General features: G+C 45.5%; 1 protein-coding gene and 1 long non-coding RNA gene across 3 annotated transcripts in view; one reads left to right on the top strand and one right to left on the bottom strand.

The window, feature by feature from the left end:
* vipr1b (vasoactive intestinal peptide receptor 1b) overlaps window positions 1–11,243 on the top strand; it is a 91,096-nt gene extending 79,853 nt beyond the window's left edge. Inside the window, exons 7-13 of the mRNA XM_052054283.1 lie at window positions 600–753; window positions 867–927; window positions 994–1,066; window positions 6,732–6,823; window positions 7,179–7,308; window positions 9,219–9,260; window positions 10,931–11,243. Coding sequence (XP_051910243.1) covers window positions 600–753; window positions 867–927; window positions 994–1,066; window positions 6,732–6,823; window positions 7,179–7,308; window positions 9,219–9,260; window positions 10,931–11,125 — 747 coding nt within the window. The 3' untranslated portion in view covers window positions 11,126–11,243. The remainder of the gene's footprint in view (window positions 1–599; window positions 754–866; window positions 928–993; window positions 1,067–6,731; window positions 6,824–7,178; window positions 7,309–9,218; window positions 9,261–10,930) is intronic.
* LOC127593107 (uncharacterized) overlaps window positions 1–20,359 on the bottom strand; it is a 49,789-nt gene extending 29,430 nt beyond the window's left edge. The window contains exons 1-3 of one of the 2 annotated variants that reach the window (XR_007960323.1): window positions 19,901–20,359; window positions 19,631–19,737; window positions 19,150–19,528 (exon numbers count right to left, since the gene is read on the bottom strand). This is a non-coding gene — a long non-coding RNA (uncharacterized LOC127593107). Of the gene's footprint in view, window positions 1–19,149; window positions 19,529–19,630; window positions 19,738–19,900 lie in introns of those variants that run through there. The other variant, XR_007960324.1, reaches the window with a different exon arrangement.
* Between the last annotated feature and the right edge of the window lie 527 nt (window positions 20,360–20,886).

Genomic DNA, 20,886 nt, shown 5'->3' with positions numbered 1-20,886 from the left:
ATTTTTCTTTTCTTTAATCTTAATAAGGATACAATGTGATTATTGTGGTGGCAAAGAGTGAGGGGAGGGTGGGGGTGCTCACAAATTGTTGTCTTTTTGTTGGGAGGGTCATAACAGAAAATAATTGAGAAGCACTGGGTTAATGGAACACTCTAAATGGGACCTTGGCGTGATTATGAGCAGAGATGGTTGTTTAGCATGTGTGTGCCCTCCGTTTAGCTGGTAACCAGTTCAGCGTATACCCCATCTACTGCCTGAAGACAGCTGGGATAGGCCCCGGTTGATGTTAGATCAGACATGTCGAGCTCAGGACCTGGAGGGCCACTGCCCTGCCTGTTTTCCAGCCCTCCCGCCAGCAACACACCTGATTCAGATGATCAGCTCATCAGCCAGCTCTGAAGCAGCATTAGAATGATCCTGATGATTTGAATCAGCTGTGTTCTCCTGGGAGAGACAGCGGCTGGGAGAAACAGGCAGGACAGCGGACCTTGATTTCTGTGACTTTGAACACCCCTGTGTTACATAGATCATTCAGTCAGTCGGTAGATGAAAAACATCGTTCAATCTCTGATTTCTGTATGTTTACTTTTGTCTTGCAGGCTGGCTGTAAGGCAGTGATAGTGTTTTTCCAATACTGCATCATGGCCAGCTTCTTCTGGCTGCTGGTGGAAGGCCTCTATCTCCATGCCTTACTGTCTGTGTCCTTCTTCTCGGAGAGGAAGTACTTTTGGGCATACATCTTTATCGGTTGGGGTGAGGATGGCACCTATGCCCTGGCCAATGCTGCTGGGTTCAAACATGACCGTGTTTCTCATGCACGCATGTGTTGCTCTTTCCGATGCGAATTTCCGGCTGTCGTTTCCAAGGGGGGCCGGCCATTTTCATCAGTGCTTGGAGCCTGGCCAAAGCCTACTATAATGATATTGGGTAAGTTCAACACAGGTGTGGGTTGTGCTACATTCTTGAGCTTGCCCTCTCTCCCTGTTTTACCAGGTGCTGGGATATAATAGAGAGCACGGATGTCTTCTGGTGGATCATCAAAACTCCCATTTTGGCATTAATCCTGGTAGGTGCAATAGCCTTAAAAGAGGGATTATTATTCTTCTCTCCCACGATTTAGACCCCTTCCCACGTGTCTTCAGTGGGTTTGGCTCGCCATTCTTATGATGTATGGCACAGGTGTCAAACTCAAGGCCCCGGGGCCAAATCCGGCACGCCACATTATTTTGTATGGCCCGCGAAAGAAAATCAGGCATGTCAATTTGTATGATCCTTGCTAAAATCTGTACTGAAATGTCAATTGTCATGTTTAATAAATGACATGAATAAATGATTTCGCAATAAGAGTTGAAGAGAAACTTTACCAAAGATGAACCTTTAAACCTCATTTCACAAACAAATAGTTGCCGAGTGATTTAAAAACTAGTAATCCATCAATTGGTTTTGTACAATTTATGAGAAGGGATGACGAAACATTTATTCAGTTTCACTGTCATAACGGCCCATTGAGGGAAAACATAACTCCAAAGTGACCCGTGACAAAAATGCGTTTGACACCCAGAATGTATAGCCTTGACACAGTGGCACTGAAGTGACAACAGGAAGCAGAGCTGGAGGTGATGGAAAGGGAGACATCACATTCCACATTCCAGGTTGGATTAGAACTAAGATAATCAGAGGGACAGCCAACGTTTGAGAGTTGGTTTGGACACAGTGGATAGTATGAAGCAGTGGATAATGATGATGGATCTAAAAGGAAAGGGAGTGAGAGGAACACCTAAAAGAAGGCTAAGACACAGTCTTGGAGTCTGATGAGGAGTCTGGAGGTGGAGGGGTGAAAAGGCACGGTAGACCGTCAAACAACAGAGGAAGGGGAGGGAGAAGCAGAGGGGAGGACAATTGACTCGAAAAGACTGGTTTTACTTGAGAGACATAGAATGTGGGGTAAAAACAAACAGAAGCCAGATGTATATTTACCAGCACCGCAATTTTGTCCATCCATCCATCCATCCATCCATTATCTACCGCTTATCCGGGGCCGGGTCGCGGGGGCAACAGCTTTAGCAGGGAAGCCCAGACTTCCCTCTCCCTAGCTACTTCTTCCAGCTCTCCCCGGGGGACCCCGAGTCGTTCTCAGGCAAGCTGGGTGACATAGTCTGTCCAGCGTGTCCTGGGTCTTCCTCTGGGTCTCCTCCCGGTGGGACATGACCGGAACACCTCACCGGGGAGGCGCTCAGGAGGCATCCGAATCAGATGCCCAAGCCACCTCATCTGGCTCCTCTCGATGTGGAGGAGAAGCGGCTCGACTCTGAGCCCCTCCCGGATGACTGAGCTTCTCACCTTATCTCTAAGGGAGAGCACGGACACCCTGCGGAGAAAACTCATTTCAGCCGCTTGTATCCGGGATCTCGTTCTTTCGGTCACGACCCATAGCTCGTGACCATAGGTGAGGGTTGGGACGTAGATCGACCGGTAAATTGAGAGCTTCGCCCTTTGGTTCAGCTCCTTCTTCACCACGACAGACCGATACTACCCCCACTCGTGAACAAGACCCCAAGATACTTGAACTCCTCCACTTGGGGTAAGATCTCCTCCCCGACCCGGAGGGTCCACTGAGGTCCATGGTTTCAGATTTGGAGGTGCTGATTTTCATCCCAACCGCTTCACACTCGGCTGCGAAACGCTCCCGTGAGAGTTGGAGAGCCCCGTTTGAAGGAGCCAACAGCACCACATCATCTGCAAAAAGCAGGGATGTAATACTGAGGCCCCCAAAGTAAACCCCCTCAGCGCTTCGGCTTCGCCTAGAAATTCTGTCCATAAAGGTTATGAACAGAATCGGTGACAAACGGCAGCCTTGGCGGAGTCCTACCCCCACTGGAAACGATTCCGACTTACTGCCGGCAATGCGAACCAAACTCTGACATCGGTGGTATAGTGACCGAACAGCCCGTATCAGGGGGTTCGGTACCCTATACCCACGAAGCACCCCCCACAGAACTCCCCGAGGGACACGGTCAAACGCCTTCTCCAAGTCCACAAAACACATGTAGACTGGTTGGGCGAATTCCCACATACCCTCAAGGACCCTGCTAAGGGTGTAGAGCTGGTCCACTGTTCCATGGCCGGGACGAAAACCACACTGCTCCTCCTCAACCTGAGGCTCGACTTCCTGACGGACGCTCCTCTCCAGCACCCCTGAATAGACCTTACCAGGGAGGCTGAGGAGTGTGATCCCTCTGTAGTTGGAACACACCCTCCGGTCCCCCTTTTTAAAAAGAGGGACTACCACCCCGGTCTGCCAATCCAGAGGCACTCTCCCTGTTGACCACGCGATGTTGCAGAGGCGTGTCAACCAGGACAGCCCCACAACATCCAGAGCCTTGAGGAACTCCGGGCGGATCTCATCCACTCCTGGGGCCTTGCCACCGAGGAGCTTTTTAACCACATCGGTGACTTCAACCACAGAGATAGGAGAGCTCACCTCAGAGTCCCCAGGCTCTGCTTCCTCCAAGGACGGCGTGTTGGTGGAGTTGAGGAGGTCTTCGAAGTACTCTGCCCACCGGTTCACAACGTCCCGAGTCTAAGTCAGCAGCGCCCCATCCCCACTGTACACAGTGTTAGTGGTGCACTGCTTCCCCCTCCTGAGACGTCGGATGGTGGACCAGAATTTCCTCGAAGCCATCCGGAAGTCGGCTTCCATGGCCTCACCGAACTCTTCCCACGCTCGGGTTTTTGCCTCGGCGACCACCGAAGCCGCGGTCCGCTTGGCCAGTCGATACCCGTCAGCTGCCTCTGGGGTCCCACAGGCCATAAAGGCTCGATAGGACTCCTTCTTCAGCTTGACGGCATCCCTTACTGCTGGTGTCCACCAGCGAGTACGGGGATTGCCGCCACGACAGGCACCAACCACCTTACGGCCACAACTCAGATTGGCCGCCTCAACAATAGAGGCACGGAACATGGTCCACTCGGGCTCAATGTCCCCCGCCTCCCCCGGAACATGGGAAAAGCTCTGTCGGAGGTGGGAGTTGAAACTCCTTCTGACAGGGGATTCCGCCAGACGCTCCCAACAAACCCTCACTATACGTTTGGGTCTGCCAGGACGGACCGGCATCTTCCCCCACCATCGGAGCTTACTCGCCACCAGGTGGTGATCAGTTGACAGCTCCGCCCCTCTCTTCACCCGAGTGTCCAGAACATGCGGCCGCAAATCCGATGATACAACTACAAAGTCGATCATCGAACTGCGGCCTAGGGTGTCCTGGTGCCAAGTGCACATATGGACACCCTTATGTTTGAACAAGGTGTTCGTTATGGACAATCCGTGACGAGCACAGAAGTCCAATAACAAAACACTACTCAAGTTCTGATCCGGGGGGCCGTTCCTCCCAATCACGCCCCTCCAGGTCTCACTGTCGTTGCCCACGTGAGCATTGAAGTCCCCCAGCAGAACAAGGGAGTCCCCAGCAGGAGTACTCTCCAGCACACCCTCCAAGGACTCCAAAAAGGGTGGGTATGCTGAGCTGCTGTTTGGTGCATATGCACAAACAACAGTCAGGACCCGTCCACCCACCCGAAGGCGGAGGGAGGCAACCCTCTCGTCTACCGGTGTGAACCCCAATGTACAGGCACTGAGCCGGGGGGCCATGAGTATGCCCACACCTGCTCTGCGCCTCTCACCGTGAGCAACTCCAGAGTGGAAGAGAGTCCAACCCCTCTCGAGAGAACTGGTACCAGAACCCAGGCTGTGTGTGGAAGCAAGTCCGACTACTTCCAGTCGGAAATTCTCTGCCTCACACACCAGCTCGGGCTCCTTCCCTGCCAGAGAGGTGACCTTCCATGTCCCAAGAGCTAGCTTCTGTAGCCGAGGATCGGACCGCCAGGGTCCCCGCCTTTGGCTGCCGCCCAGCTCACATTGCACCCGACCCCTTTGGCCCCTCTCATGGGTGGTGAGCCCATGGGAAGGGGGACCCACGTTGCCTCTACGGGCTGTGCCCGGCCGGGCCCCATGGGTGTAAGCCCGGCCACCAGGCGCCTGCCAACGAGCCCCACCTCCAGGCCTGGCTCCAGAGGGGGGCCCCGGTGACCCTTGTCCGGGCAAGGGAAACCTAGATCCATTTATTTCGATCATCATTGGGGTCTTTGAGCCGTGCTTTGTCTGGCCCGTCACCTAGAACCTGTTTGCCATGGGTGACCCTGCCAGGGGCATAAAGCCCCAGACAACTTAGCTTCTAGGATCATTGGGACACACAAACCCCTCCACCACGGTAAGGAGACGACTCACGGAGGGGACCGCAATTTTGTAAAGACCAATAAATTGGGGCGCCATTTTCTGAGAGTGCACTTTCAGGGAAAGGTTTCATGTGTTAAGCCACACCCCTTCACTGACCAAGTAGCTTAGTGTGTCAGGGTTCGCTTCGTCTATTTTTCAGTTACTGCTGTAATGGAGGGTGTTCCCTGTCATGCGATACAATAAATGGATTGTAAAATGACTCCAACTTCGGCAGTCACCATTCAGATTATTCAAGCCTTGCTCCCGACTCTCGTACCAAGTGCTTGTTTAATTGAGACGTTTTGGCTCTTGCTTCCTAGTTCTCTCATCACGTTTTATATTTTCTCATCTAAGTCCTGTTTTTGTCATAAAGTTATTCTTGGTTATTATTGTATTTGGTGACACGTGATTTTGTGTTTCTATTTTTACTTGCTTGTTGCAGGCACTTTTGGTTTGTCTCATTCGACTGTGGCTCTTTGTAACCAAGTGTATTTTGTTGTGCTTTTTCGGTTTTCCATTCTCCTTGATAAACATTTTTGCAAATCCATGTCTACATTTGTGGGATCCAAATATATTTCATAGAATTCCTGATTGGGGAAGGGGCAGTCCTTTTCACCTGAGACCTCGAAGCAGCATGGAGAAGAACATAATGGGCTGACTTCCAGATCGGCCTTGACATGAATTAGGAGCATGTGAGGCTAGAGAAAATTGAAATCCAGCGAAGACTTTGAAATTGCGGGGCATGTGTTGTTGTCATTTGTTCATGTTAAGCACCTGTGACTGAAGGACAGGCCTTAGCAGTCTCGGGCAAATAGGAATGCTTGCATCCGCTCAAATTTTTTCCCATTCAGAAGAAAGTCCGGATCGCCATTGTTTTGGGAACAGGATGTGCACAATTTCTGCAATGCTTGTGTCTTCTCAACATCACTTAGCTGAATCCTCCATCAATCATTGAATTTATTCCCAACCAGGTCGACTACTCCTCCTTCTTATTCATTTTGCAAAGCGACTCCAACACCGCATTCATTTTGCGATTGAATTCGGGCAATGTGTGATTGTTGATCACCTCCCCACACTATACAGAAAAGCTAAATCCTTTTGAAATTGCTTCGTTTCTTTGTCATAATCTGGGGCCAAATACATATTTTGGTCATTTCTAGTCCTTCAAAAAGAAAACCCTTTTGAAATGTCTCAAGAAGGCATGCCCAAAATGTCACAAAGAAGCCATATATTGTCATTATTCAACAACAAAACTGCTCATCGAGATTTTCTTTGAAAACTCAGCCATTGAACCCAGTTTCATTGATTATGGCTGAGTTGACCCACGAAAAAAGTGTCCCAACAACCCGTCTTGGAAAAGTAACAGCAAGTCTGACATATTCACTTTAATTGTTTTTTTGGTCTCATTTTGGAAATTGCGATAACCCTTACCCCAAATATGTCCATATCTTATTCACAGATTAACTTCATTCTCTTCATCTGCATCATCCGAATACTGCGTCAGAAGATCAACTGCCCAGACATTGGAAGGAATGAGTCAAACCAGTACTTGTGAGTGGACTGCAGACATATGTAAATGGCATCTTAGTTCATGGGGTTTAGAGTTTGAGTTATCTACCCCAAATATTGTTTTAATTTAAGACACTTCAGTTGAAATGTTTGTGTTCCAAAACTTTTTCTCATAGAGTGTCCTAATCAATCAATCAATCAATCAATGGTGGAGATGTCAGATCGAATCAGAAAAATAGAACATTTAGACTGAGGTCTCTTTTTCAAGAAAAATCTAGCTAAGCCATAGTATAGTACAATAAAGATATAGTCTATACATGAAATGTGATATAAATACATATTATATTTTTGAATAATATATGGACCTGAACATTTTTGATGGTGTGGATTATTTCAGGAGGCTAGCCAAGTCCACACTGCTCCTGATACCGCTGTTTGGAATCAACTTTATAGTGTTTGCATTCATTCCTGAGCAAGTCAAGACAGAGCTAAGGCTTGTCTTTGATTTGATCCTTGGCTCATTTCAGGTAACACGTTTATAATTGAATTGTTTCTAAAGGATGATTAACATCCATCTATTTTCTTCCGCTTATCAGAAATTGGGTTGCTGTGCTAGCAGGTTAAGGTGGGAAAAGTAGAAGTCTTTATCTATGAAAATACAAACGACATACAGCAGGGTTGGATGCAGAAGACATGGAAGAAATCTGCCATTGTGACTGGGACAAAGCTTGACGAACTGACAACGGTTCACTGAGTAACTCGAGCTTATATATTGACCCTACATGACAGACTAAATGTGACATAACATAAGGGCCAAAGCATAAAAGGATCACAGTAGCTGCATAGCAACTGATACCTCAACGACCAGTCACAACACCGAAGCCATTTTGTCCACCGAAGCCGTTTTGTCCAGCTCTTCCACCCTTGCCCTTGCAGACATAGTTTTTCCAGTATGTCCTGGGCCATAACGGGAAGCTCATCTTTGCGGCACAAGTACAGAACACCTCAGCAGGGAGGTGTCCAAGAGGCATCCTAACAAGATATTTGAGCCACCTCATCTGGCTCTTCGTTACTGAGACTCCTTCTTCAGCTTGACACTCATCACTGGTGTCCACCAACAGGGGATTGCCGCCATGACTGGCACTGGTCACTTTACAGCCATATTTCCAGTCATCCACCTCAACAAAAGGAAGACATTGAACATGGTCCATCTGACTTGATGTCCTCTGTCTTCCATGACGTGGGGGTTAATGGTCCATCTCACAAGGCACTCAGATATTGACAGCACTCTCTCTTTGAGCTGCCATATTGAACTACCATCTTCCACTACCATCAAAGATAACACACCATTAGCTTGTAATCATTTGACAGCTTTGCCACTCTTGTCACCTCAGTCTCCAAGACATGCAGCTGTTCGTGCAAAGAACGCCCCCCCCCCCTGCCCACACACACACACACACACACACACACAAATTTGATCAAACTCCACTCTTGGGTGTCCTGGTGCCAAGTCCACATTGGAGCACTCTTCTGTCTGAACATAGTGCTCACCATTAACAGCTCCTGACAAGCACAGAACTCCAATAACACTGCTTGGACTCTGGTAAGAGAAGTTGGGGGTTCCTCTGTGTCATGCCACATCCAGCTCTCACGTGATTACTCACATGAGCATTGAAGAAGTTGCCCAGCAGAACAAGGGAGTCTCCATTTCTAGCCCTCTGAAGCATGCCCTCCTCAGCTGGGAATTCTGTGTTTTTGGTGCATGGGCATAAATAACTCCCGCCTCCTACCCAAAGGCAGAGTGTCGCACTTTCATCTCCCTCTCACTAGGGGGCAACTCTAGAGTGGAATAAGTCCAACTCTTTGGAAGAGAATTGCTACGAGAGCACTATCAGTGTTTTGAGGTGAGCCTGACTATATCTTATCAGAACTTCTCGACTTCACAAACCAACTCGGAATCCTTCCCTGCCTAAGAGGTGAGAAAAAATCACACCCCAAAAGCCAACTTTTGTTTCTGTAATTGCACAAAAATGTGATAAGGCTTTAAACAGTGTGTTTAGGGAGGGGTGGCCCTGTTCCCCATCCTGACATTCATCATCTGGAATGTCAATATTTTTTCTCTCTGCAGTGATTCAATGTCCTCATCTCCTGTGTCTCAGTTGTTCTCTGGCAGCCATTTTTACTGCAGTGGTCAACAAGTCTGTCGACCTGGCCTAATGGGCCATCTAAAAAAAAAATCAAGAGGATGTTTACAAATAGCATTAGCAGGTCGAACAACCCACGAAAAAAACCCAGATAGATCATTTTAACGACGCCTGATGAACAATTCTACCATACAAAATTTAGGAGAAAATTGCTTGAAAGCAGCTTTCCACTTTACTCATTGCGATGCACCAGAAGAAATTGTTGTGAATAAATGTGTTTTACTTCTCTTTAGGGCTTTGTGGTGGCAGTTCTCTACTGCTTCCTCAACGGAGAGGTGAGTGCATCACACACAAACATGTTTACGAGGCAGTGAAACAACAGTGATTTATCTTCCTTTGTCGCATTTACATCAGGGGCAAAAAAAAAAATAAAGAACCATTGTTATGTAAAGTTTGGTTGCCCTTTGGGCTTGTGACTATTCAATGTATAATATGCCCCATGGGAAGATTATCAGATTGATTCACAAACAAAACATATACACTATCTGTTTGCTTTCGTCTTGTTTTATATATGCACACACAGACAGACAGAGAGAGAAAAAGTCTGAACACGAACCAGATGGAGTGTGGATCTAAAAATAAAGCAGACTCAGATAAACTGTGTTACAACGTTCATAGAAAAGCGCTCTCTGACAAAGTCTAAACCGAAATCACCGGTCACAAGGAACCTGGAAAAAGCATAAACAAAACGCTCTTGCAAAAGGCATGGAAATAGTAAAAAAATATTTTGTCACACAACAGCTGCTTTAACAGCTTTTTTAATGAAATCAAAACAGAGCAATATAACATTATAAAGTGCACATCCAAGGTACACTAGTACTCAGCCTATAGTGGATTTAAACCATGGTTGCACACTTCGTTTTTCTCAAGTTTGCTTTGAACACAGCTTCTGTATGTTTGTTGTAGAATAACGAGACTACGGACACCAGTGTTCGTTATGTGCCGTTGTATTCAAAACTGCCGGCCGTACAAACAAGCGCAAGCACTTCCCCTGTGCTGCTGGGGCAAGCCATTCACTTCCCTTAACAAAGTCAGGCTATGTTGATTATGTTGGTCCTTCTTGCGCGGAAGTCTCTCTACGGTTTTTGTGTCTAGTCACCTCATTTCGGATAACTACACTTGGTTCTATGACAAGACTGGAGACGTTTTATTTTCGCTAGGTCGGTACCACTGCACCGCTAAACTTTCGTTGTCATGTCACCGGCTCTGCGCACCGTCACTGTCAGACGAACACAGAAAAACTCCACCCGCTCTATTTATATGGACACGGAACGCTGTAACCTCCCACACAAAATAGTTCCAAACAAGTAACAATCGCGTCAGTGGCATACATCGTATATCTGTATGATACACAGAGAGAGAAGAACAGGTAAATTTGGTCTTGTCTGTGGAGCAATCTGGCAACTTTTTAAAAGTAAACTTTCCATTCATAAGTATCCGTTTTAAGTATCCGTTTTCGGTGTCTCGCGCTGCCATGGCTGGCAAAAACAGACATGGGCGTGGACTTCCGCAGTGCGCTTGTTGTTTTGTTTCTGGTGTATTTATAGAGCACCATAACATCCGCTTGTGACGTGTGCCGCGTTAATCTCGCGAGAAAAAAATTCATCCCGTTAAAATTCATTTAAATTAATGCCATCAAAAACGCGCTAAACTGACAGCTCTAGTTTTTATAGACCGTAAATTTTCCCCACATTTACCGTATTGACTGAAATAAATATGCTATCATTTACAGTGACTCCAAAGGAAACTCACATTAAAAAAAGTTGTTTGGATTAGAATCAGAATCATCTTTATTGGCCAAGTATGTAGAACACACAAGGAATTTGTCTCCGGTATAACACGCTGCATTCATATCATCGTAAACAAGGACATGACAAATGGGTATGGGAGGACATTTCGTAAGGACATTAGGGTGTATATTTGTCCGCATTTTGCCATGCGTCAGGTCCAGGCTGAGATCAAGAGGAAGTGGCGGCGATGGCACCTGCAGCGATACATGGATTCTGACACGACAAAGTACCAGCACCCGTCCATTGGCAACAGTCACAACTTCAGCACGCAGATCAGCATGATAACACGCTGCAGTCCCAAAACACAACGTGCCCCCTCCTCTTGCCACGAGGACCGAACCAGTATATAAATCAGAATAACCTACACCATGGCAGGCTGGAATAAATCCTTCTTCATTTGACAAGGGATTCAAAGAGCATTTAATCACCTCATGTTTGAATAAATAAAGCATTCTTATTTTTCTTGAACTGACCTTTACTGCACTATCACAAAAGAGATTGAATATAATCAATAAAAATAGGTTCAGCCTCATCACATGTTGCTCTGCAAAACTTCTCTTGGAACAAATTATCGATATCCCAATAAAAAAAATGTGAATATGCCAGACAGAGCCACCTGTTTTTTGAAATGCCCAACGAAAGGTTGATTATTATTATTATAGTTTTTTTTTGGTTTTGTTTTGTTTTTTTAACCATACGCACAATACTAGTTGAGGATCATTCAACTTACCCTTTTCTTGTTGGGCAAATGCTGCCAGAAATAGATCAGCTGCAAGAGAGTTCAATGTTATAACTTGCTATTCATTAAGTGAACTATGTCACTGCCTGGGACTTCCGGGTAGAGTGAACGCTGGCGCGTTTTTGGCTGCCGCTGCTCTCCCACAAACTTTTGTGTTTTACGGTGTTTTTACGCTCGATTGTTTTACTGTTTCGCATGGAATCACGATCATCATCTCACAGTCATTCCACCCAGCCCCCATTCAGGCCTGTCTCGCACTCTCAACTATCTTCGACTGTTTCGTCCCGGCGTCTCAGCGTCCTACCTGTCAACCTGTCGCTCCTCCATCGACCTGTCAAGGGTCTGCTCCAGTACTCGTTGGCCGAGCTCCTTCGGCTCCGCTTCCAATGGCTGGGCCCTCCTCCTGCTCTACACCGGCTCCCGGACATCGTTCGCTTTCCTTCCCGGAAATATATTCATCGTGGGTCTCGTCGGGGCTTCTGCCTCAACCGATCCAACACCATCGTCTCCTTCTGGTCTTCCTCCCGTCGGCCATCCAGAAACGCCGGCCGATCCATCGACCATCGTGCGTTAGCCGGCTTGGCTAGGGCGGCTAACGGCCCCCGCAGCAGCGAGACTGCCGCCGTCAACTTCGGGCTACTTAACATCCGTTCGCTTACTGGGAAGGGTAATCTCATTCAAGATATCCTCACGGACCGTAAGCTTGACATTCTCTGCTTGAATGAAACCTGGCAAACTCCCGGGGACTTCTCACAGTTGAACGATTCCACTCCCCCGGGATTTGTTTACATTTCCAAGCCCCGCGATTCTGGTCGCGGAGGAGGTCTCGCGATAGTATACCGCGAGAAGTGGAAAGTACTTTCGGTTTCTCTCCCGCCACTTTCCTCCTTTGAATGCCTTGCCTGTCAAATATCCGGACCCATCCCCACGATTATTGCCACAGTGTACCGCTCCCCCAAACCCCACCGCGACTTTTTAAATGAAGTGTCTACTGTCCTCACCCATCTCTCCTCTCTGTCACCAAATGTAATAATCCTGGGAGATTTTAATATACATATGGACAACACTGCTCTTCCTCTCACCATTGACTTCACTTCTTCAATTAACAGTCTTGGTTTTGATCAATTTGTAGATTTTCCCACACACATCAAAGGTCACACCCTGGATCTGATCTGCTGCTCTGGTATTTCCCCCTCCAACTGTACTGCTGACGAACTTCCAATAACGGACCACTTCCTTATCTCATTCAACATTACACTCCAGCTCTCAACTGCCAAATCACCCCGGACCATTGTTTACCGTAATATTAAAGACATTAACATTGACTCTCTCACTGCATGGCTGACCACCCTGACTCCGGACATTGACTCCACTCCTGATGATTTGGTTTTCCAATACAACTCTGGTCTCACCAGCATCCTCAACACGCTCGCCCCTGTCAAGTCCCGCTCTGTCCTTTTTACTCGGTCTGCCCCTTGGTTCACCCCTCATCTACGTTCCTTGAAATCCCAAACCCGGCAGCTTGAGAGACTTTATAGGAAAACCGGCCTCACTGCTCACAAGGACATCTATGCAGCTCAGCTATCCCTCTACAAGGATTCCATCTCTCAAGCAAAATCACATTACTACTCCGGACTCATCTGCTCCAATGCTGGAAATACTAAGACTCTCTTTTCCCTTTGGAACAGAATCACTCAACCTCCTGACTCCCTACCACCTCACTTTTACTCTCGTGACACCTGCAATGCACTTCTCCTCTTTTTCAATGAAAAAATCAACAGAATCCACCAGCATCTGGGCTCCTCTGTACCTTTCCCCTCATCTGAACCTCTCACCCCTTGCAAACTGTTCTCTTCTTTTGAACTCCCCCATCTCTCATTAATTTCAGACCTCATCATTAAATCCAAGACTTCCTCCTGTCAGCTTGATCCCCTCCCCACAGTTCTGGTCAAATCCTGCCTACCCTCTCTGCTTCCCTTCATCTCAGCCATTATCCATTCCTCTCTGTCGACTGGAATTGTTCCTGTGCTCTTCAAAACTGCAGCTGTCACACCAATCCTGAAAAAAACTGGTTCAGATCCCAATGACTTCAATAACCTACGCCCCATTTCCCATCTTCCCTTCATCTCGAAAATTCTGGAGAAAACTGTCGCCTCTCAGATCCACTCCCACCTCACCGACAATAGTCTTTATGAACAATTCCAGTCCGGCTTCCGTCCCCGTCACAGTACTGAAACAGCCCTCATAAAAATCACAAACGATCTTCTCATGGCAGCAGACTCTGGCCTTATCTCCATCCTCATCCTCCTTGACCTGAGTGCAGCCTTCGACACAATCTCTCACCCCATCCTCCTCAATCGACTCTCTACCATAGGCATCACCAACACCCCTCTACATTGGTTCCACTCATATCTCACTGGCCGCTCTCAGTTCATTCAAGTTGATTCTTTTACTTCACAATCCCTCCCCGTTTCTTCTGGTGTTCCCCAGGGTTCTGTCCTCGGTCCGCTCCTCTTCATTGTCTACCTCCTTCCACTCGGAAACATTTTCCGCAAATTTGGCTTACACTTTCACTGCTTTGCGGATGACACCCAGCTCTATCTCTCCAGCAAACCCGACGCTTCTCTCCCACCCTCGTCCCTCTCTCACTGTCTCTCAGAAATCAAATCTTGGTTCACCCACAATTTCCTCAAGCTAAACAGCAATAAAACTGAACTCCTACTCGTCGGTACCAAATCCACTCTAAACAAAGCCGACAGTTTCTCCCTCACAATTGATAATGCCACTATATCTCCTTCCCCCCAGGTGAAGAGTCTGGGTGTCATCCTTGACAGTTCACTATCCTTTCACTCCCACATCAATAACATTACCCGGTCCGCTCATTTCCACCTTCGCAATATAAACCGCCTCCGTCCCTCACTCACTCCGCACACCACCGCTATCCTTGTTCACAGTCTCGTCACTTCCCGTATTGACTACTGCAACTCACTCCTCTTCGGTGTCCATCAAAAATTCCTCCATAAACTTCAACTTGTTCAGAATTCAGCAGCCCGGATCATCACGAGAACCCCCTCCTTCCATCATATCACCCCCATCCTCCGACAGCTCCACTGGCTTCCTGTCAAACTTAGAATCAACTTCAAAATACTTCTCTATACATTCAAAGCCATCCATAACCTTGCGCCCCCCTATCTGTCAGATCTTCTTCAAATCTCCATTCCCTCTTGCTCACTCAGGTCCTCATCCTCCCTCCACCTTTTTCTACCCTCTGCCCATCTCAGTACAATGGGGTGCAGAGCCTTCAGTCGCTCTGCCCCCAAACTCTGGAACTCACTTCCTCCCAACATTCGTAATATTGACTCTCTTTCCTTATTCAAAACCCAGCTCAAAACCCACCTATTCAGACTTGCCTACCCGCCTTAAATCTTTCTTTCTTTATTTATTATTTTATCTGTGTTTTACTATTGGTCTTGGCTGTACAGTGTCCTTGAGTGTTGTGAAAGGCGCTTACAAATGTGATGTATTATTATTATTATAGTCATGTATTTATAGTCTCAAGTAAACAGTTAAGCATGATCTTAAAAATATATGTCTCTTTTTTTTAATTATTCCAAAAGCAACAAACTGGAAAGGTTGTTTGGTGCTCCTTTTGTGTATCTGAGTATTGGTAAATTGGTCTTATCATTAACAATAACAGTCTGTCTTCTGGTGTTTTTCCCCGACAATTCAAATATGCTGTGGTGGAACCCTTGTTCAAGATGTTCTGTCAAATTTTAGACCCATTTCCAAGATGCCTTTTTTTTCAAAAAAATCTGGAAAATGTGGTGCACATGCAGTAAAATCCTTTTTGGATGAACATAACATCATGGAGCAGTTTCAAAGTGATGCAGAACACATGGTCAGCCATGTTAAGAGTTTTTCATGACATCCTCCTGGCAAATGACACTGCGGACAATGTGTGTCTGGTTTTGTTCCATTTGACTTCAGCGTTTGTTTCAGTGGATCACGGTAGTCTGTTGGCTCATTTGCGGCACCAGGTAGGCATTAGCAGTAGCACCATTGAGTGGTTTAAATCCTATTTGGCTGACAGAACTTTTAGCGTTTGCCTTGTTTCTTCTGATTCTGCTGTCTGCCCCTCTGTTGTGTGGTGTTCCTCAGGGTTCAATTCTGCGGCCTCTGTTTTCATTGTATCTGCTCCCATTGGATTCCATCTTTAGGAAACAAGGTATTTTCTTCCACTGCTGTATGGATGACTGTCAGATGTATGTCCCGTGGTGCAAAAAAGATGCTTTCTGACTGTGGCCACTCTTATCCTTTCTGGAGGAAATCAAGACCTACTGGCACTGAATTTCTTGAATTTCAATGAAAAGAAAACAGAAGTAATAGTGGTTGGTCCCAGTGGCCCTTGCATATCCCATCCTGCTTACTTGGGCACCCCGGGCTCCTTATCTGAAGTGAACAGTCTCGAATTTGGATGTGACATGGGACAGTGATTTGAAATTGGACTGGCAAAACTGTGCTGTTGTTAAATCTAGCTTCTTTCCGCTTAGGGAGCTGACCAAAGTGAAGCCTTTCCTTTCTCAATAGCACTTCGTAATAGTAATTCATGCCTTTATCACATCTCAGCTGGATTACCATAATACTGTCTTTACTGACTATTTTAGGGTCTGAAAAAGGTCAAGCCGTCACCAAACATGTGTGTGGAACAGCTTACTCAAGCCATTTGACTCGACATGAATTGACAATCAATCAAAGAAGGGCCCTGACTGACCAACAAGGTAATGGCAGTAAATAAAACAAAATATGCTTTTGATGTTGGTTTTGGTGAAAAAGTAGGTTCTCCAGATGGCAAGAAGTATTTTCCAAAGCAAGTTCTTTCTTGCTGACATTGCCATCGTACAATGCTTCTCCTTCGGTGCTCTTCGGAAACACTTGGCTACCATCGGCACATACCAAGAAGTGTCTGCTCTTCTACGTGTTTGTGAGATCATGCAAGAGCTATTTCTTGAAGAACTATATTCTACTTGTGACCAATGGTGGAACAGAGTCTTTGTGTGAGTCGTGTTGAGACGACTGGAGCAGGCCACACACACTACAACAAAACTGTTGAATGCCTGATGGTGTTTTTTTGTACCTTGATGTGTGTTGTCCGTTGCAGATTTGAAAAAAATCTTATCTCACCATACAAACTATTGAAAATAACATTTTAGCAGGCATGCAGAGTGTAATAAATTCCAGCTTTGCCCTTTTGATGGCAGAATTTGTGTGGCGGAATTATATTTAGCTGAAAGCCCAATTAAAAAAAAAGTGATTTATCAGATGCACTTTGAAAAGAGCATCTATCGTTATATTTTTTTAACAAATCTTCATGACAAAGATAACATTTTTGCTAGTGGGTGCAACAATATGCAGAATGTTTTTCTGGTTTGTGTCATCTTGTGCTATGGCAGAATTTTTGCCTCAAAGTCTGGAAATCATGTCTAAAACTGTAAATTTTTCATGTATCATGTGAATCTAGCATAGCATTCAACGTACAACACATTTTGCATTGTATGATATGTTTTGATATTTATTATTATTTTCAGAGGGCTACGGTGTGTGAGTCAGTGTTGGTAAGGTGCACTTCATATTAAAGTACTGTACATATGTTTGACTAGCGAGATATTGTGTTGTATGTTCAGGAGATTATTTTAGTGAAACACTGGTGTCAGGGAAATGGTTTGTACTGTTAGTATTCTCTCAACATGTTCATCTTGTGACACTAGGACATTTACTTTTTTCATATTAAAAATGTGCTTTCTTGGGGGGAGCTGTAAATGCATATTTGTGATTTGTTCTTTTCAAACTGTGAAAGAACAATAAATGTTGCATCACTTTTGTCATGATTCGGTTTAGGAACCAACAGGTGGCACTGGAGGGCTCCCCCAGGAGCTGCACAGTCCTGCACACCTGTTGGTCATAGCTAATTAGGGCTTTAAGAGGACTCCCAGGCCGTACGCTCAGTGTCGGGGTCATTCTTGCTGTTTGCTCCTGTCATGTCGGTTGTATGCTGTTGCGCTTGCTACTGTCATGTTTGTTCTTGCTACTGTCATGTTTGTTTGTTTGCTCTTGCTACTGTCATTTTGTTTGTTTGCTAGTGATGGGTCCATGAGGCCTCATGAGGCGTGTCGACACACTGACACACTGTGTTGATACTGTGCTGATACTGTGTCCCTGACCACTGCCACCTGCTGGACCTTCAAGATCCCTGCAGCCAACCCACTTAACAGACTGAACTGACTGATAAATTGTTTTGTATATTGAACATATAAAATATACAATTCGGTAATAAATTGGCAAAAGGTGAAGGTACGATATAAAAAAAGGAAAAGAAAATAGTCATCATCACAAATATGTGTTCAAAGGAGTAGAAAGAAGCAAAAAACCTACCCCGAGTCCTACCCCTTCTTATATATGAATTGATCATTTTTCTAAATAGGAAAGAAAGTCTAAATATCAACAAATGCTTTTACCCTTATGTATGCTGTACTAATACATTTTTACATTAGGTTTGTATATACAGTACATACTCTTTAGAGCACATGTATATGTCGATTTTCTCATATTCATAATGGATGCTACATTTCATTAATATATTAAATAATCTCATCAATGTATTTCTGATGTATTGCTATATTTCATGAGTGTATCGAATTTATCAGCTTAATTCTGATTTGTGTAGTTGTCTTGTACTACTCTCCAATTCATTTTTAATCTCAGCAAGAGAGTTCCTCATTTTACTGGTCCGTTTCAGAATCATTCCACAGATTTACACCTATTACAGATACACTCCTTTGTGTGATGTTCGTTCGTGTTTTGGATTTTTTTGTATAGATTAGTACCCCCTAAATTATGACAACTTTCTCAAATTTTAAAAAGCTTCTGGATCTTTTGGGAAAGGTTATTATTGTGTGCTTTGTACATTAATTGGGCGATTTTGAAGTCAATCAGGTCATGAGATTTCATTGTTTAATTTGATAAACAGTGGATTTGTGGGTTCCGTCCATTTGGAACCAGTGATTGTTCCGATTGCTTTGTATTGTAGTTTCAAAACAGTGTTTTACTGGCATTTCCCCATACTCCCACACAATAGGTCAAATATGGAAGTAATAAAAGTATGTGTACAAGGATCTCTTATTCAGCACATCCTTAGTTTTTGGGAGGATCCCTATGGTTTGGGATATTTTTCTTTTATTATCTATTATGTAAGGGCGGCCCGGTAGTCCAGTGGTTAGCACGTCGGCTTCACAGTGCAGAGGTACCGGGTTCGATTCCAGCTCCGGCCTCCCTGTGTGGAGTTTGCATGTTCTCCCCGGGCCTGCGTGGGTTTTCTCCGGGTGCTCCGGTTTCCTCCCACATTCCAAAAACATGCGTGGCAGGCTGATTGGACACTCTAAATTGTCCCTAGGTGTGGGTGTGGGTGCGAATGGTTGTTCGTTTCTGTGTGCCCTGCGATTGGCTGGCAACCAATTCAGGGTGTCCCCCGCCTACTGCTCGGAGACAGCTGGGATAGGCTCCAGCACCCCCCGCGACCCTAGTGAGGATCAAGCGGCTCGGAAGATGATGATGATGATGATGATTATCTATTATGTAGCTGCCAGCACGGTTTTGCATCTACAACTGTTCCAAAACATTTTCATAAGGTCATTCATCGATTTGATGATGAAGTGTATACAATATCATTCACATCCATGCATTCATTTTGCAACATTCAATGTGTTCAAATAATGTGAAGATCATTTGAATGAGGATGCTTGTGGGCTTTTATTTCACAAATTTTTATTGAGAAAAATAAGATGCTCCAATGTTTTAAACTTCAGCCTGTTGCGTCTTTTACAAGCGATTTCTCCTGCTGTGGAGAACACACGCTCACAAGGGACGGATGAGGCTGGCGTACAAAGGAACTCCTTTGCGAGGTGGGAGAGGTTTGGGAAAGAAGTGTGTTGGTCCTTCCAGTACAGCTGCTTCGTGGAACCTTGATTGTCAAACATGGAGTGGAGAGTCAACCAATAATTACTGATTGTCATTTAAATCATCAACATAGCAACCGTGAAAAGATGAGTGAACGTTTGTATACCTGGCGTAATACTGGGTGTATCGCGAACTTCATTCTCATGCTTGGCCCGATAATGCCTCAGCATGGTGGAGGTGCTTCTGTTGGTGTATGACAATTCGACATTTCACCTGTAATGAAATGTGAATAAGAAGTAACTAAGAGTTACCTTGAAATGTATTCGGATTAGAATGGTACAACACATGTCAATAATCTGAGAGGCACTCGGCGAGTGCCTCTCGCCGAGAGGCTCTCGGCGACATAAGGCGATTTGAATAAATAAATAAATAATACCTTATTCTCCGGGACATCAAAATGGTCCCACACGGCGGATGATTTGCGTCTCTGCTCCATAATCGGCAAGGAAGGCAAGGCACGAACACGAAGTCTGCACTGACACGAGCTTCGACAAGCGAGCGTGAGTGAGGTCTGGCTTGTTTCGGCAGGTGTTCCTTATAAACACTGTGTGGCGGGCTTTTGCTGCGTCAACGCCCTCTGCACTGAGTCGACGCCCCCTGGACTAAGTGGCGCAGCCTGTACTGTGCCAAGCAGCCGATGCAGTCTAAACTGCACCGGTGCAGTTCACGTGTCAATTAGCAGCCTGGACTGTGTCAACGCAGCCGATGTGTCAATTAGCAGCCTGGACTGTGTCAACACAGTCGATGTGTCAATTAGCAGCCTGGACTGTGTCAACGCAGCCGGTGTGTCAATTAGAAGCCTGGACTGTGTCAACGCAGTTCACGTGTCAATCACGTGACGTAATGAGCCAGCACATGCATCGACACGTGGTTTGCCCTGTGAGCCCGGCGCATGTGTCAATGCATGTGTTGCTGGACCCATCACTATTGTTTGCTGTTCTTTGCTGCTGTCAGGTTTGTTTCTGTCATGTTGTGGTCACGGTTCTGTTTTAGCTTCACCTGTTATTTTTGTTTGTTACTTTGGACTGTTTGTTTTTTGGATTTAGTTTTATCAATACAGTAAATATTCTCTAGTACGGACTTGTGTTTGCGCTGTCCAATTTGTCCTGATAACAGAAATTCCTCATTTGGGAAATGAGCATCGTACATGTCCTTTATGAACCTGCAAGTATTTTGACAAAATGCACATGTAACAACACGATCAATAAAATACAAAAATATACTGTCCAAAAACTGTTTATATAACAAAAACTGCAATACAGGTGTATCAAAAAAATCACAACAGTAAAATACGTACAGTATTTTAACGTTAATTTTTTTCTGTCTTGGGGAAAAAATACGTATTTTGGATTGTTTTGTTGG

This window comes from Hippocampus zosterae, chromosome 20 (assembly GCF_025434085.1).
Source record: "Hippocampus zosterae strain Florida chromosome 20, ASM2543408v3, whole genome shotgun sequence".
Classification (NCBI taxonomy): Eukaryota; Metazoa; Chordata; class Actinopteri; order Syngnathiformes; family Syngnathidae; genus Hippocampus; species Hippocampus zosterae.
The sequence above is the reverse complement of the archived record's forward strand: the minus strand, read 5'-3'. Positions and strand labels throughout refer to the sequence as shown.